Below are 14,571 nucleotides of genomic sequence, written 5' to 3' on the forward strand. Positions count from 1 at the left end.
CCCAGATGTTCACATGACCCCAAAATCCTTTCATCCAAGGATGATTGTCTCTTCAGAACAACGATGCTCTCTTCGGACGGATTTTATTCGTTCCCACGTGTCCTCCTTTTACATGAAATACTTCTCGACAATTTGAGCCTCCTCGGATATAGACTAATCTTCACCTTGGGCTTTAAGCCCACTATGTATGGCTGGGCTTTACCCCCCACAACTATGATTTGTGACAAAAATCTATCACTCTCATTGATCTTGGACCCTCAGATTTACCCTGCACAAACATTCTAAAGGTGGACCATGATAGAACCTATTCCACAAGCTTCAAATTTCTATTTTCAAATTGCGGTTGAAGAACGTAACTTTGTTGATATCTCACTCTCAGTGTCTAGCAGCCAAGAAGAAATTTAAATAAAAACATCTAGAATTTGCAATCAAGCAAGACTTTTGATATATGGTTTATTTATAATTGTTATAACTGTCAATTTCGCTAATTAGTAAAGAAGCAGCTACTATTTCCACAAGTTTAAAGTGGTTGGGATATTTTGATCCTTATTTTCATTATAAACAGGGTCTTCGTGTCTCCAACCGTTTTGTTTATAAGATAAACAACAATTCAATACAAGTAAAGAAAGTCTCCCCTTGCTAGAATTGAAGAAATTTACTCTTGAAGTTTAACCAACAGATCATGCTCTTCCTCATTGAGCAAAAGCAAAGCTCATCATAGCCTAGGCAGCCAAAATCTTTTCATGTTTTCTTAAAATGAAAGCCAATCAAAGTGTGTATAATTCCATTTTTTTGGGGGGCAACTCTAAGTAATTGCAATCTTATTATCTTTGAGAGCAATATTATAGGTAGAAAATTTTCTAAAACTTTTTTTTTAAATAATTTATTATTATTATTATTATACAAAATAAAAATTCTACTTAGAATAATTTAAGTGTATATATATGTGAAATTCTCCCCTGGAGACATGAACTTCGACTCTTACCTTCCACACTCTACAAACACTTATATTTGTAGAGTGACAACCACACCAATGGTGGTGGTGGTTTTAAGAATTTATTAAAATTTTGATAATTACTATATTGCATGGTCATATCTACACAACTTTTATTTTTTACACTCACAACAGATCAAGTCAATCTTAGTACAAATTTTGCTTCACTATAAATATTGTATTTATTGTTTCTTCAAACAATTTATAACCATTTTGCTTATTTGCAATTCACTCTTTCACAACTTAATTGACCCCAAGATTAACTTATAAACCAACAAGAACTTTTTTTTTTTTTTTTTGAATATTTGCAATTCACTCCTTCACAACTTAATTCGTGCCAAGATTAGCTTTGAAAAACCAACAAGAACAGCTTTAATCATTATATGCAATTCACTCCTTGACAACTTAATATATCCCAAGATTAGCTTGAAAACCATCATCCACTCAATTATAACAACTGCCCCAACTAATCAAACCAAAAAAAATGTATGAAAAAATTTTCATTGGTTAGTAAATAGTAATATTAACAATAAAAATTTGCCAACTCATCAGTTACACAAATATTACTAAAAAAATTGTTGTTTATATGATATCTTACAATGAATAATGTTAGAGATACAAACTATTTTATAAAATTTTTTACAAACTGTTGATATAATGAATGATTATTAATAAACGAAAAAATGATATTAATGGTAAATTTAAATGAAAATTAATAAATAATTAGCCAAACCAATATTTTAAAAAATGTTGTGAAATAATTGGTGACAGTAGACAATTACTCATAAAACAAACAGTCATATGCTATTCTTAATATGGGACCCGGCCTTTCAGGAATCAAAACAAACTCAGCGTATCATCCCCACACGTGTCAACATCTCACCGCCCCTATCTTCTCTACCGTTCAATCCTCATACTATTTATATATATAGACTCTCACTCTTCTCCCGCCTTTCCTTCTTTCATATTATCCTTCTTTTTCTCTCAACCATCCCAATCTTTCACCATTACTTTTTTTTTTCTTTTTTCCATTTTCAGTCTCTTAAACCATTTTTTTCTCTTCAATTTCAACACTTTTTTTTGTGTTGTTGTTGTTTTTTTTTTCCCTTCTCCATCTTCCTAAATGTTGGGATTTGCAATGCGAGATATTAAAGAAGGAGGCCCCGATGGAGGAGGCGCTCCAATGCTGTACGCCAACACAGCCAGAACGACTAGCATGTCGAGGTCGAAGTTCGGAACCGTCTTGCATTCTGATCCTAATATCTCATCTTCGGCAAACAATGTCGACGATGATTTCCCAATGCGTAACAGCAGTGCCTCCCTAAACCTATCTGCTTGTTATGACCCGAGTAGAATGAGCGGTGAGGGTTCTCCTATGACAATGTCACCATGGAACCAAACTTCACCTTTCGCCAAGTCAGCTTGGGCTGATTTCGACGAAACCGTTTCTCAAAACGCTCTCATCGGCTCGCTGGTTCGCGAAGAAGGCCATATTTATTCGTTAGCCGCGTCCGGTGATCTCTTATACACTGGCTCAGACAGTAAGAACATTCGGGTCTGGAAAAACCTCAAAGAATTCTCGGGGTTCAAAGGGAATAGCGGTTTGGTTAAAGCTATTATACTTTCCGGGGAAAAGATTTTCACGGGTCACCAAGACGGGAAAGTTCGAGTTTGGAAAGTTTCTCCTAAGAACCCAAGCGTTCACAAACGAGCTGGGACTTTACCGAGTTTGATGGATATCTTCAAAAGCTCGATCAAACCTAGTAATTATGTCGAAGTGAGACGACGTCGTACTGCTCTATGGATCAAACACACGGACGCGGTGTCGTGTTTGAGTTTGAGCGAAGACAAACTGTTTCTGTATTCGGCTTCGTGGGATAGGACTATTAAGGTTTGGAAAATTGACAACTCGAAATGCATCGAATCGATTAACGCTCACGATGACGCCGTTAATTCTGTTGTGGCCAGTGCCGAAGGGTTGGTTTACACAGGCTCAGCTGACGGAACCGTTAAGGTTTGGAAAAGAGAAGTTAATGGCAAGGTTACGAAGCATTCTCTGACTCAGAAACTGTTGGAGCAAGAGTGCGCTGTAACGGCGTTAGCCGTTAACGCCTCCGGTTCGGTCATGTACTGTGGGTCCTCTGACGGAATCGTTAACTTTTGGGAACGGTGTGAGAAGCAACTATCACATGGGGGTGTCCTCAGGGGACACAAATTGGCTGTACTGTGTCTCGCGGCTGCAGGGAGCTTGGTGCTGAGTGGTTCGGCTGATAAGACCATCTGTGTGTGGAGGAAAGACGGCGTTATTCACACGTGTCTTTCCGTTTTGACGGGACATAACGGGCCCGTTAAGTGCTTGGCTATTGAGGAGGATCGTGAGCCGTCCAATAATGGTGATCAACGGTGGATTGTTTATAGCGGCAGTCTTGATAAGTCTGTGAAGGTTTGGTGTATTTCTAATTTGGCTCCTGATTTGAATCTGATGGTTATGAGGCAACAACAGCAGCAACAACAACAACAGTATCAGTTTCAGTTTCAGCAACAGCAGAGTCCGAATCAGAACCATAAGCATAATCAAAATCATAATCATGATCATGATCATAATCATAATCAAATGGTTTTTGATGCGGATTCAGTGCCATCTGATGGGAGTTTCTCCTCTACAGGCAGAGTTAGCATGCCCAAGAAGCACTGATGATCCCAACAACAACAACAACCTTTGTGGGCCCTTGAGATCCGGTAAATCATATCCACGTGTCGAGGATATATTTCGTGAAATTTTTATTTTATGTAAACGATACATATAATATTCTTCTTATATAAGGTGAATTTCAAATAGTATGGGATTCACTTTTATGTGAGATAGATGTTATATATTCGTTTAGTTGAATTTGAAACCCAAAAAATAAAAAATAAAAATAAAAAAACCAAAAATTGCAACTTGGTGACACGTGGATTTAAGGCTAGTGGATGTTGGGGTTTGAGGTAGTTATGTTGAGGGTTTGCCTATATGGAAGGGAAGAAAGATTATGAGGGATTGATGTTATTTTTAAATGGATTTGGAAGATTGGTGTGGGTGTGGATTGAGATGGATGATATGTATATTTTATGAGTGGGAATGAATTAAAATTAATATGTATATTTTTTGCTTTCTACGTGGTTATTGGGATTCCTTATTTATTTTTTTGATGAATTGATTCCTTATTGTTATTTGCTAGTACTATTAATTATTTAGGAGGATTTGGTCCTTGAGATAGCTCAAAGCTGTCTTAGGTGCCTCTAAATTAGTTCTTGTTTGATTAATTTCATTATTCTCCTCATTGATTCAGTGCATATTGTGCCCTTCTCATAAGATGATGCATTCTCACCCTTCTTTTGATTTTGTCATAATAATAATAATAATTTGAACTCGAACTTTTTACCAACTTAAAGATTGCTTTGCGTGATTGTAACGTTGAGAGGAAAAATTTGTTGGAGTGAACTACATAATCTTTATCCTGAAATCATTCTAACCTGGGTGGTTGGGAAGACAGTGTGAAATGCTTATGTTCAGATTCTTCAGAACAAGATTGACTGGTTGAACAGGCACTTTACAACAACTTTTTCTGTCTTTAGACTTCAATTACTTCATTGATATATTTCCCCTACCTATGTTGTTTTTACAATCCTATAATCATCAGCTTCTTGATCGATTCAAACTAGGTAAGGTCTTGAAGTACATTTGACGCAAAGCACCATTGTGGAACATGGATGACGATTCTCTTCTAGGTATACCACCGACCCAACACAACTAGAAAACTTGAAGGCAAAGCGCACTTGACAATGTTGGTCTCATACTTGGCAGAGATTTAAAATAAAGATCAAACAGTTCTAGAACTGGTAATCAAATTACATTGAGTATTCATTAAATATTTAATTATAAGTTCAAGGCTCAATTCTATTGCCACGGATTTGATCATATTTGCTTTTGGATGTCTTAGTCTAATGCATGAGTTTACTCTAAGGTGCTTAGAGTCTGCAACTATTTAGCAATATCAGTTGCAGATAGAGGCAAAGATCCATAGGCATTCTTCAGATAATATGACAGTTCCCACAACATTTGCAAGATGAAGATAACAATTGACAAGGCTATTTATAGACAGCACAAACTCTCTAACTCTAAACTGCAATCTATCACCTCTTTGTGTAAGTTTGTCACACTGCAATAAATCAACTACTATGAGAAACCACACATGGTCTGTTGCATAAGACATCTTGATTGTAAGTTACAATTAAAAGTTTGATGGGCATGCAACATACTTGCGCCAGTGTGTGGAAGATTATTTGAGGTTGAGCAGTCAACATGTGAGTTTCAATCTAGTATGAATATTTGTGCATGCGAGACATGTTATTAAGGCACTGTGTGGCTCACTGTGAGTGATTGCTCTTGTCAGAGTCCTAGCTGCTTATGCAGTAACAAGAATGCTGGCACACTCTTGTGATATTGTTTTTGGTGTATCTGAAAAAAAGTGTTTGATATTGAACAAGTTCATGTTTTAAATGTTCTTTAGTAGAAGTGAAGTTGTTTGGGGCTACAAATGTATTTGTCCAATAAAGGCAAACTACAGTGGTCAACCCAAGTTGTTGATTGTTGCTCTTTTTGCAAAGGCACATAGCAGATTCAATGCTCTGAGCCTAAGGCAAAGGTAACCCTCCTCTCAAGTTACAATTGAATTTATTTAGCCTGCTTATTTAGGTGAACTGATTGAGAAAAATATCTGACATATATGAGGACTTAAACTATAATTCCTATAAAATAGTGAAGATGATACAAAAATGACATCACAGCCGTAACAAAATGTAATCTCTATATCTAAGTGGATAATTGCCATATGCTGCCTACTCACCAGTTAAAAAACAATCCATTTCAACTATACAAGTAATTAGAAGTCCTCTCATCCAAAAGCCAACCAATTGTTCAATGTGAGAGCCTACGTGAATGCTTTCTCTTCAGTTCAGGTTGTCTAAATGAACTGATACCACCCAAATGGCCACTTCTACAACCGACTGTGTTCAAGTCTAAACCCAGAGGAACCAAATCTCCTCCTTCTAGCACTCTGAGAACCTATAATAAAGAGAATGGTTTTCAACTTAAACAACTTGTTTATCCAGAAAATAGGGTACAACATTTAATCATGAAGATAAGCACTAAACATTGAGGAATAAGAATTGGAATCAAGAGGGAGAGACAAGAAACCTTTGACATTGGGGGTCTGGATTCAGGATCTCGACGTAGGCACAAGGAAGCAGCTCGACACATTGCCTCTAGTTGATGAGGGAAGTCAAAGGATGGTTCACAGGCCAAGCATGGATCCAGTAAATGATAGTTATTTGCTATAACATGGCCTGGTTCTAATGCGGCTAGTGGGTGGAACCATTCAGACAGGAACTGCTGTCTCTCAATATACTGCAGCTCATCCATTCTTTTACCTGTCATTAGCTCTAATAAAATAACACCAAATGCGTACACATCAACTTTATTTGTAATTTGTCCACCTTCCAAGTATTCTGGTGCCAGGTACCTGGTTCAGACATATTCAGCACCATTAATTCTTTTTGAGGGTAAGTAATTCAGCATCATAAAAAATCAGATTAATTAAGCATGTTAATAGTTTCTTTACATATCTTGGAATGCATCTAATTTGATTATGTCAATTTTAAGCAACATTTTGGATGCCTAGCAGAAAGATATGTACCCCGATGTTCCAATCACTTGATCCTCAGTGCTGATATCCCATTCAGAGTGCCACCTAGCAAGCCCAAAACCAGCAATCTAACAAGCACAAAAAAAATTGGTCAGAGAAATAACTGCTTATTCTGTAAACATTAACAGAGTCAATATTGATATAGTACCAGAGGCTCAAATTCGTGGGTTAGGAGGATATTGTTGGGTCGCAGATCTCTGTGCGCTATAGAACCCACTCTGCAGTCCTCGTGAATATATCGTAAGCCCCGTGCTGTCCCTATTGCTATCTTTAGCCTTGACTGCCAATCTAAAAGGGTTGTGTTGTTTCCTGTCAGCCACAGACGAATATTAAACTATCATGACCTGAACTTTTATTGAAAGCCATACAACATCAATAAAGAATGTTCAACAAGTCCATGGAAATGAAAGGAGCCATTTCCTATGTTTTATAAGCCAATGCTCTTTGGAAAAAAAATAAGAACATAGAAAAGAGAAAATAGATTGTACCATTTAAATGGAAGTCCAAGGATCCATTGCATATGTACTCATAGACCAACACTCTCTTCCTTTCCTCAATGCAAAACCCAATCAACAACACCACATTTCTGTGTTGTGCACAGCTCAATATCCGCACTTCCCTGCAGAAATCAGAATGTGATTGAGAGCCACCAAACTTTAATCGCTTAACTACAACAGCCTGGCCATCTCTCAGCATGCCCCGGTGAACTGTACTGAAACCACCTTCTGCTAAGAAATTTATATCTGAGAACCCGTCTGTAGCTTCCTCTAGCTCTTTGTAAGAGAAATGTCTTGGAGGTTTTCCAAAAACAGGTGCTTTGTGTTGACATTGTGGGCATAAAGGAGGAGGTATTGAGCAATTTCTACCAATTGAAACGGCATCCCTGATGCTTGAGTTTGTAGTGTGGTCTCCCTGACTCATTTGATCGATGCTGGCTCTATTACTCCCCATATCTTGATCAGAATCAACAAACTTATCAAGTAAACTTTTGGAAGTTGGAGATCTAATTTCTTTAGTTTTTCCATAGTTTTGAGTTGTAGGGGACTTTTCATCAACAAGGTGGTTTTGGGGAATCCAAAGGACTCTCTTTTGATTTCTAGCTAAAGATGGTGTTGGGGGTTTAGACACAGAGGTAAACCTTTGCCCGTTCAATTCAGGGGTTGACAGTGGGACATTCAGGTCTCTTCGCTTAGCAATCGGCTTGTGAATTCCATTGTGTTGTCCTTCAAAGAGAGGATTTTGTCCATAGACAAGGAGAAGAGAACTCGCTGTGTCATAACTCCATCGTGAACTTTCCCATGTATTTCTTGTGTGGGAAGTTCTTGATTCTTCAGGGCTGCTCTGTGGGGTAGAAACCATAGACTGCTTCATTTGATGGCCTTGCAACTTTTCACCCTCTATTCCTGGTGTAGAAGTGGCAGAAAAGAAGGGTGTTTGGAGCTCATTTGAGCATCCTAAATTAAGCCTAAGGACTTTTGGTTGACCACCCTTCATTACTACAATGTTGCACTGCAATTCCTCCATGCAACGCTTCCGCTCTTGTTTCAATTTCCTGTTTTCACAAGTCATGTGGTGAACTACTTTTTCAAACCTTTTTCAACCATTTGAGAGAGACATGCCTTCATGGTAAATAGTTAGATGGCATACAACAATACAAGTATATGAAATTATATGGTTTGTTTATTCACAAAACAAATAGTTAGCAGAAGTTGCAAAGACTGCAGTCCAATCAGACAATTTCAATTGAAACTTTTATTCATCAAAATAACTTCCTTTGATATGAGGAGTGCTAAACCTTAATTCTAATTCTAATTCTAATTGGCTTGGGAGCTTTATGGTGGGTTTAGAAAATTGGGGCTTCTAGTGGACATGCTTGATTTTTCTTTGATACCAAAACTAACACACACAAATCATAATGATTCAGCAATAAAAATTAACAAAATGGAAAACAAAAGATAGAATTTAGAAGTCAGCACCTAGAAATGTGAGAGAGACATCATGCTGAAAACACCGAATAATTTTTCACTTGGTGTTTTTTCTTATGTCTATTTATTTATGTATATTTTTGTTCATTCTCAAATTTAAAATTTATTTTGCATATAAAAATAACCATACAATTAATAAAATTTTACACAACCAATGAATCTTATTTAGTTATCAATAAAGGTGAAAATAGGTTATCAACCACAGATTAAATATTAACTTAGTAAAAGAAATAATGCTTTTTTTTTAATATATATGTTTAATTACTTGTCAAGTACGACCCAGTTGACACCATTGCTCTTTGCTTCAGCAGCCACAGCACCACCAGGCGAACTTGACACCACCTTAATCCTCACTTTAACCTGAAATTAAAGTGTCGTACTTAGTTAATTTTTGAGTCATTATTAATTCAATTATTGTATTAGGCAAAAAAGCCCGCCGGGGCCTTCCAATTTTGATGTAGGACCCAGATGGCCATATCTATATGCAGATCAAACAAAGTTTACATTGCACTTTTCTTTAAAGGCATGTACAGACTACAGAGTACTTAACGTTTTATTTGTTCACTTTTTGTCCCCTAATTCAAATCATGGATTTCTACTTTATGTACCACAGATAAATATTATATATTTAAAATAAATAAATAAAAACACAAATAAAGTTTGAGTTTAATGTACTAAACTTATTAAGATGATAATATATGATCAAAATTAAATACATTTTAAAACGTGATCAACATTAAATACATTTTAAAACGTGAAATAGGGTTGTACACAAGATAAATAAAGCATAACCGATCAACATTAAATACAAACATTTCGTATATTTTTTTGTGGGAAGTCAAAATTAGTAATTAATCAATGATAATGTAATCAACTATAAACTTAATTGTTCATAACGTAAAGCTAAAGGTTTTTTTTTTTTTTTTTTATTTTTTAATGAAAAGCTATAGATTCCTGGGGTCCGCAAATTTTTTTTGACCATCTTTTTTATTTGAACTTGTCCATTATAGATCTTGATTCTTGAGTAACAATGTCAAGGCACATGGGTTCCTCTCTACTCTAGCCTAGCTGGCCCTCAAATCATTAACGTATAATGTTCATGCACTAGAAACAGATGATCCAAAATCTTCTAAAACTCTACTTCTGATTCTAGAATGATCATTTGCCAGAGACACAATATACAAGGAAAAATGTTAACAAATGCCTAGTGAACCATTTTTAAAAATTATATTAAAAAAAATCAATTAATATTTTGACAATCTTTTCAATATCTAATAAAAATGATATAAAAATTTTTCTAAAATAATTTACTAATAATTTTCTAAAAAATATCCATTAACGTGACCATAAATAAAGCAATCATTCTTTTTCTTAAATGCTTAAATAAATAAATAAAGCAAAAACTAAAAATCAAGCAAATTAGACAATGACAGGTCAGAAACTACTGTAGTGTAAACGAGGAAACTGTTTGGGCAAGCCAAAACCACGTGTTCTTGGTTAAAAGTACCAACGGAACTACACGTCGTATTTCTAAGGTATTAATAAAGGCGGCAAGTGGTAATTTGGTAATTTTTAGTAAAGTTAAGTCAGACAGTTACCTCAATTTGGTTGCGAAACTGAAGAGCCATCTGAGAACAAGACTCCGAGATCTGATGAATCTTTTCCGGCAACTTTTCTCGTTGGCTGCTACTACAGTCTCCTCTAAATAGCGTAAAGTTCCAGAACCTTCTACCTGCGCCATTCATCAGAAAAACACCGTCAACAAATTTAGCTTCATAGCTCACCTAACACTTCGCAACTATTGAATTATTAAAATAATAATAATAAGAGAGTGAAGAGATTTACTGGTTTTCTCCTTGGGAATTATGGCGAGCAAAGTTATGCAATCGCCAGGATGAACGACGTGCGTTAGAGCCCATGCTAATGCAGCCTTTGAAATCACCTTCTCGGCTTTAACGGCGACTAATACTTTATGCGATGCTCTGTTGTTGTTGTTGTTGGTGGTGGTGGTGGAGCGGCTTTGCCTTTCGCTACCTTCCATCTCTTCCGGCAACATTAATTGAGTCCTCGTTTCTCGGGGGGCCTTCTTGCTTTTTCGATGCCTCAGAAATGCGTAGAGACTTTGTTTAGTTTAGCACTACTTGAACTGGCTTTTGGGGCCCAATTATTTATATTAAACCGAGCAATCATTTTAATCATGATTACTTTAGAATCGGGTCTTAATTTGACCACAGAATAAAAGTTAAGTAACATGTTGGGACTTGGTTGGGGGACCCATTTTTTATTTTTATTTTTTATTTTGAAATTTTATTCTAACGGTATTGCCAATTTAATGGTGAGGACTTTATGCAATTGGATCTTTTACTTTTTTGAACAAATTATATTTTTAAGCATTATATATACTTTAGGTGTGATTTTATAATTTCAAATATTTAAAATTAAATCAAATTCTACAAATTAACCTTAAAGTTTCATTCAGTTTAAATTGAATACTAAACTTTTAAAAAAGTATCAATTCCAACCCCGATCAAAGTTTGAACCCAAACCCAAAAGGTACAAACAGTTTAAATTGATAAAATTTTAAAAATTTGGAGTTTCATTTGAAACTAATAAGCATAAACATTTAATATGAAACTTTTGAAATTATATAATTTAATTTACCAATTTATTATATATATATATATTTTTTTTAGAAGACTATTTTTTTTTCTTCTTTTTTTAAAAGCCAAATTTCTTGAGATTCCAACTTTGTTTAGATAGTTTAATTGAGGAATAAGATGCAAAATTAACATTTCAATTTATAGTATTTTCTTAACTATCGTACCAAAAAATTTTTAGCATTCAGACTAAAATCATTTGTTCTTGGTTTCGTGTTAATTTTAAACATCCATTTTATTATATATAGGACAAATTACAAATTATCCACATGTGGTTTGACTGAAATTTAAGTTGCTTATTTGTAGTTTAAAAGTTTGCACTTTACTCACCTGAAGTTCGCTTCGTTAAGCTTCTGTAACCAACTTTTGTACTTTTACAGTTAAAAACACAAAAAATATAATAAAAACATAAATATCAAGATTTAAAAGCATATTTTTTAAAATTGTGAAACTTTGGATTAAGAACACTCTTGCCAAATATATAGAGATTTTTTTCACCAGATTGCAAGGAATACAATGGGGAACATTGCTCTTTCTTGTCAATAATCATTTGCTAAGAATTTTGTGTAAGCCTGTTTGTAGTGCACTTTGAAATTTACATCTCCAGGTAAGAGAAATTGGATAATCTTTATGGATAACTCAATTTGATTGCATATATGATTTTACATTTGTCTATTAACAACATTTTTAAAGTTGAACCTGTACATAGAATATTCTTGTTCCTGCTGCATCAATTCCTCAAGATGCTCCTAACAGTATGAGTATTCCTACTGAAATCATGACGCCAACCGACTAAAACGACGCATTTTCTCCAACACTAAGTTATCCTACCACCCATGAGAAGAAATATTTGAAGCCATCTTTCAAATAACAGGAAAAAGGACTAGCCACCACCATCTCACTAAAATCAAAGCGCACCATCAATGAAACCCAAAAAAAAAAAAAAAAAAAAAAAAAAAAAAAAAAAACCCTCAGCCTCCTCAAGTTAAGGTCAATGGCGGAGAAAGGAAATAAAGCCTGCATTTGGATAGCAATTTTTCTTACTCAAAGTAAAGTTGCGTTTTGTGTTTTTTTTTTTTTTCTTGCACGGGGACAAAATTTACTGTGCATGCACTGTTCATATACTGTTCATGCACTGTTCATGTAATATTTAATATTAAAAGTGGGTCTCACAATACTATTCACACATTTAAAAATTATTTTGCTACAGTATTTTCAGCAACAATCAGTTTTTATCAACTTTCAGCAATAATAAGTGATATCCAAACGGACCCAAAGAGTTAAGGAGATACATAAAACTTTTTCAGCCAAACACCATGAAATTTAAGTTACCTATAGGTAATGAAAAATAGCTAATATTTCATTTGACCGACCCATTGCTCACTAGGCCATGTTGACAAAAAGGCCCCTCTAATAACGATAGTCATATAATAAGTGATATAGATATAATTTACTGTCGGTTAATTTAAAGTTTTTTGTGTTAAATAAGTGATATAGATATATTACGCTGGTGTCTTGCTATGATAGTAAAAGTTCATTATACTTGCTCATCATTATACAAAACATTTCATAAAATTAAAAATGCTATCCTATCTTTATAAAAACAGACAAGTTTATAAATAAGATGTTGCCGGCCCTCTTCGGTTCTATGATGGCCTGATAGACCGATAGCTACTAGGACGAATTTATAGGCACTCAATATTTTGATTGCACTGCCCAACCTCCGAGTAATCATAAGATGGGTTGAAACCCATTTAGCTTATGTGCATGCTTTTTGCTGGTCGACTTTCCAATCATACACATTTGGGTTGTTGAAAGAAGTTTATGAATAGAGTGAAAATGGAAAAAATATATATAAATGAATATATATACGCACACACACATATATATATATATATGTATGTATATATGTATATATATAGTAAAAAAGATAAGGTCCAGATTGGATGTTGCTTCTATGTCATCCAATCAAATTGCTCCCGAGACCCTCTCTTGGTCTACCTGGTTAAATCAACTCTCTTGTCTATCTATCCCATGCCCAGTATTGTTGATCTGTCTGATGGGAGAGATCAACCGATTCTACATTTAGATATTTGAATTAATAGATTTTAAATGTCTTGATTCCAAATTTATATATTTTAAAATTTCTTGTTTGAATGCATTTTATACTTATGATAATTTGAAATTATAAAATTATAAAATTTATTAAAGAATGTCTTAAGAAGTTCTAAAGTACCTTTCAAAAAAGAAGAAGTTCTAAAGTATTATGGGGTTAGAAGATATTTCAAATTCAAAGGTTTCAAGGTTTAAAATTCATGGTGAATTTGTCAAATCCAAATCCTTAATTTTTCTTAATCTATCTAAACAAAGTATTTGGATTTTAATAATCCAAATCTAAATCCAAATCCGCATACTCAAATCTTGTCATCCAAACACATTGTATCACTGGTGTATTATTATTTATTAAAAGAAATATTTTTTTAATAAATATGATATAAATTCTACTTATGACACTCTATGAAGATTTCACTTTGTCGTGAGATACAGATATCAATTAATTTAACGATAAATTTTTTTACTAATAGAGCTAATTGAAATTCACTAAAAACAGTAAAAAGAAAGAGGTTAGGTGCGATTTTATTTTTGCCTATTTTGGTAGGTAACTCGTTAGTGGTTCAGTGAAGCAAGCTGGGAAAAATCTGTTGAGTTATACACATCACTCATTAAGTGAGGAAAGTGGAATGACAAGGAGTGACATTGATGTATGAGCATTAATGGATGGTTGGGATATCTTGAGAAAGATGAAGATGAGTAATCAATAAATCAGCACTATGAGCACCCACACTAGATGTGGGATATGTGCCAAATGCTAAATATTTGGCACATATCCCACATCAAACCCAATTTTAGCCCATTTAGTAGATGTGGGATATATTATTTTTTTTGCAACATTAAACAGTATTGCGGCAAATTTGTCACGGTACGGAATGCATGTGGCAAAATTTTTTTTCTTTTAATGTGTAGATTGTATTGATGAGTTGTAATAAATATTATTTTAATATGTAGTAAATATTATTTTAATGTATAGAATTGAATTATAAAACATTTGATAAATGAAATATTATAAAATAATATGGTAAAATAATAAAGTAAGCTTTTAGTGTAGTAAAATGATATAATTTTTAGAACAT

The 14,571-nt window shown here is 34.4% G+C and overlaps 2 protein-coding genes across 2 annotated transcripts; one reads left to right on the forward strand and one right to left on the reverse strand.

The window, feature by feature from the left end:
- Positions 1-2,025: 2,025 nt before the first annotated feature.
- LOC136065642 (protein JINGUBANG) lies at positions 2,026-4,801 on the forward strand. Its single transcript, XM_065769132.1, has 2 exons — positions 2,026-3,733; positions 4,697-4,801. Exon 1 carries the CDS (start codon positions 2,118-2,120, stop codon positions 3,687-3,689), a length of 1,572 nt encoding a protein of 523 aa, XP_065625204.1. The 5' UTR covers positions 2,026-2,117; the 3' UTR covers positions 3,690-3,733; positions 4,697-4,801.
- Positions 4,802-5,738: 937 nt separating this feature from the next.
- LOC136065641 (inactive protein kinase SELMODRAFT_444075-like) lies at positions 5,739-10,860 on the reverse strand. The gene is made up of 8 exons (XM_065769131.1): positions 10,569-10,860; positions 10,322-10,455; positions 8,989-9,083; positions 7,227-8,290; positions 6,887-7,047; positions 6,730-6,806; positions 6,231-6,555; positions 5,739-6,098 (listed from the first exon to the last, which is right to left on the reverse strand). The coding sequence occupies exons 1-8, from the start codon at positions 10,777-10,779 to the stop codon at positions 5,952-5,954; spliced, it is 2,214 nt and encodes a 737-aa protein (XP_065625203.1). The 5' UTR covers positions 10,780-10,860; the 3' UTR covers positions 5,739-5,951.
- Between the last annotated feature and the right edge of the window lie 3,711 nt (positions 10,861-14,571).

This window comes from Quercus suber, unplaced genomic scaffold (genome assembly GCF_002906115.3).
Source record: "Quercus suber isolate HL8 unplaced genomic scaffold, Cork oak 2.0 scaffold_1061, whole genome shotgun sequence".
In the NCBI taxonomy this organism is placed as follows: domain Eukaryota; kingdom Viridiplantae; phylum Streptophyta; class Magnoliopsida; order Fagales; family Fagaceae; genus Quercus; species Quercus suber.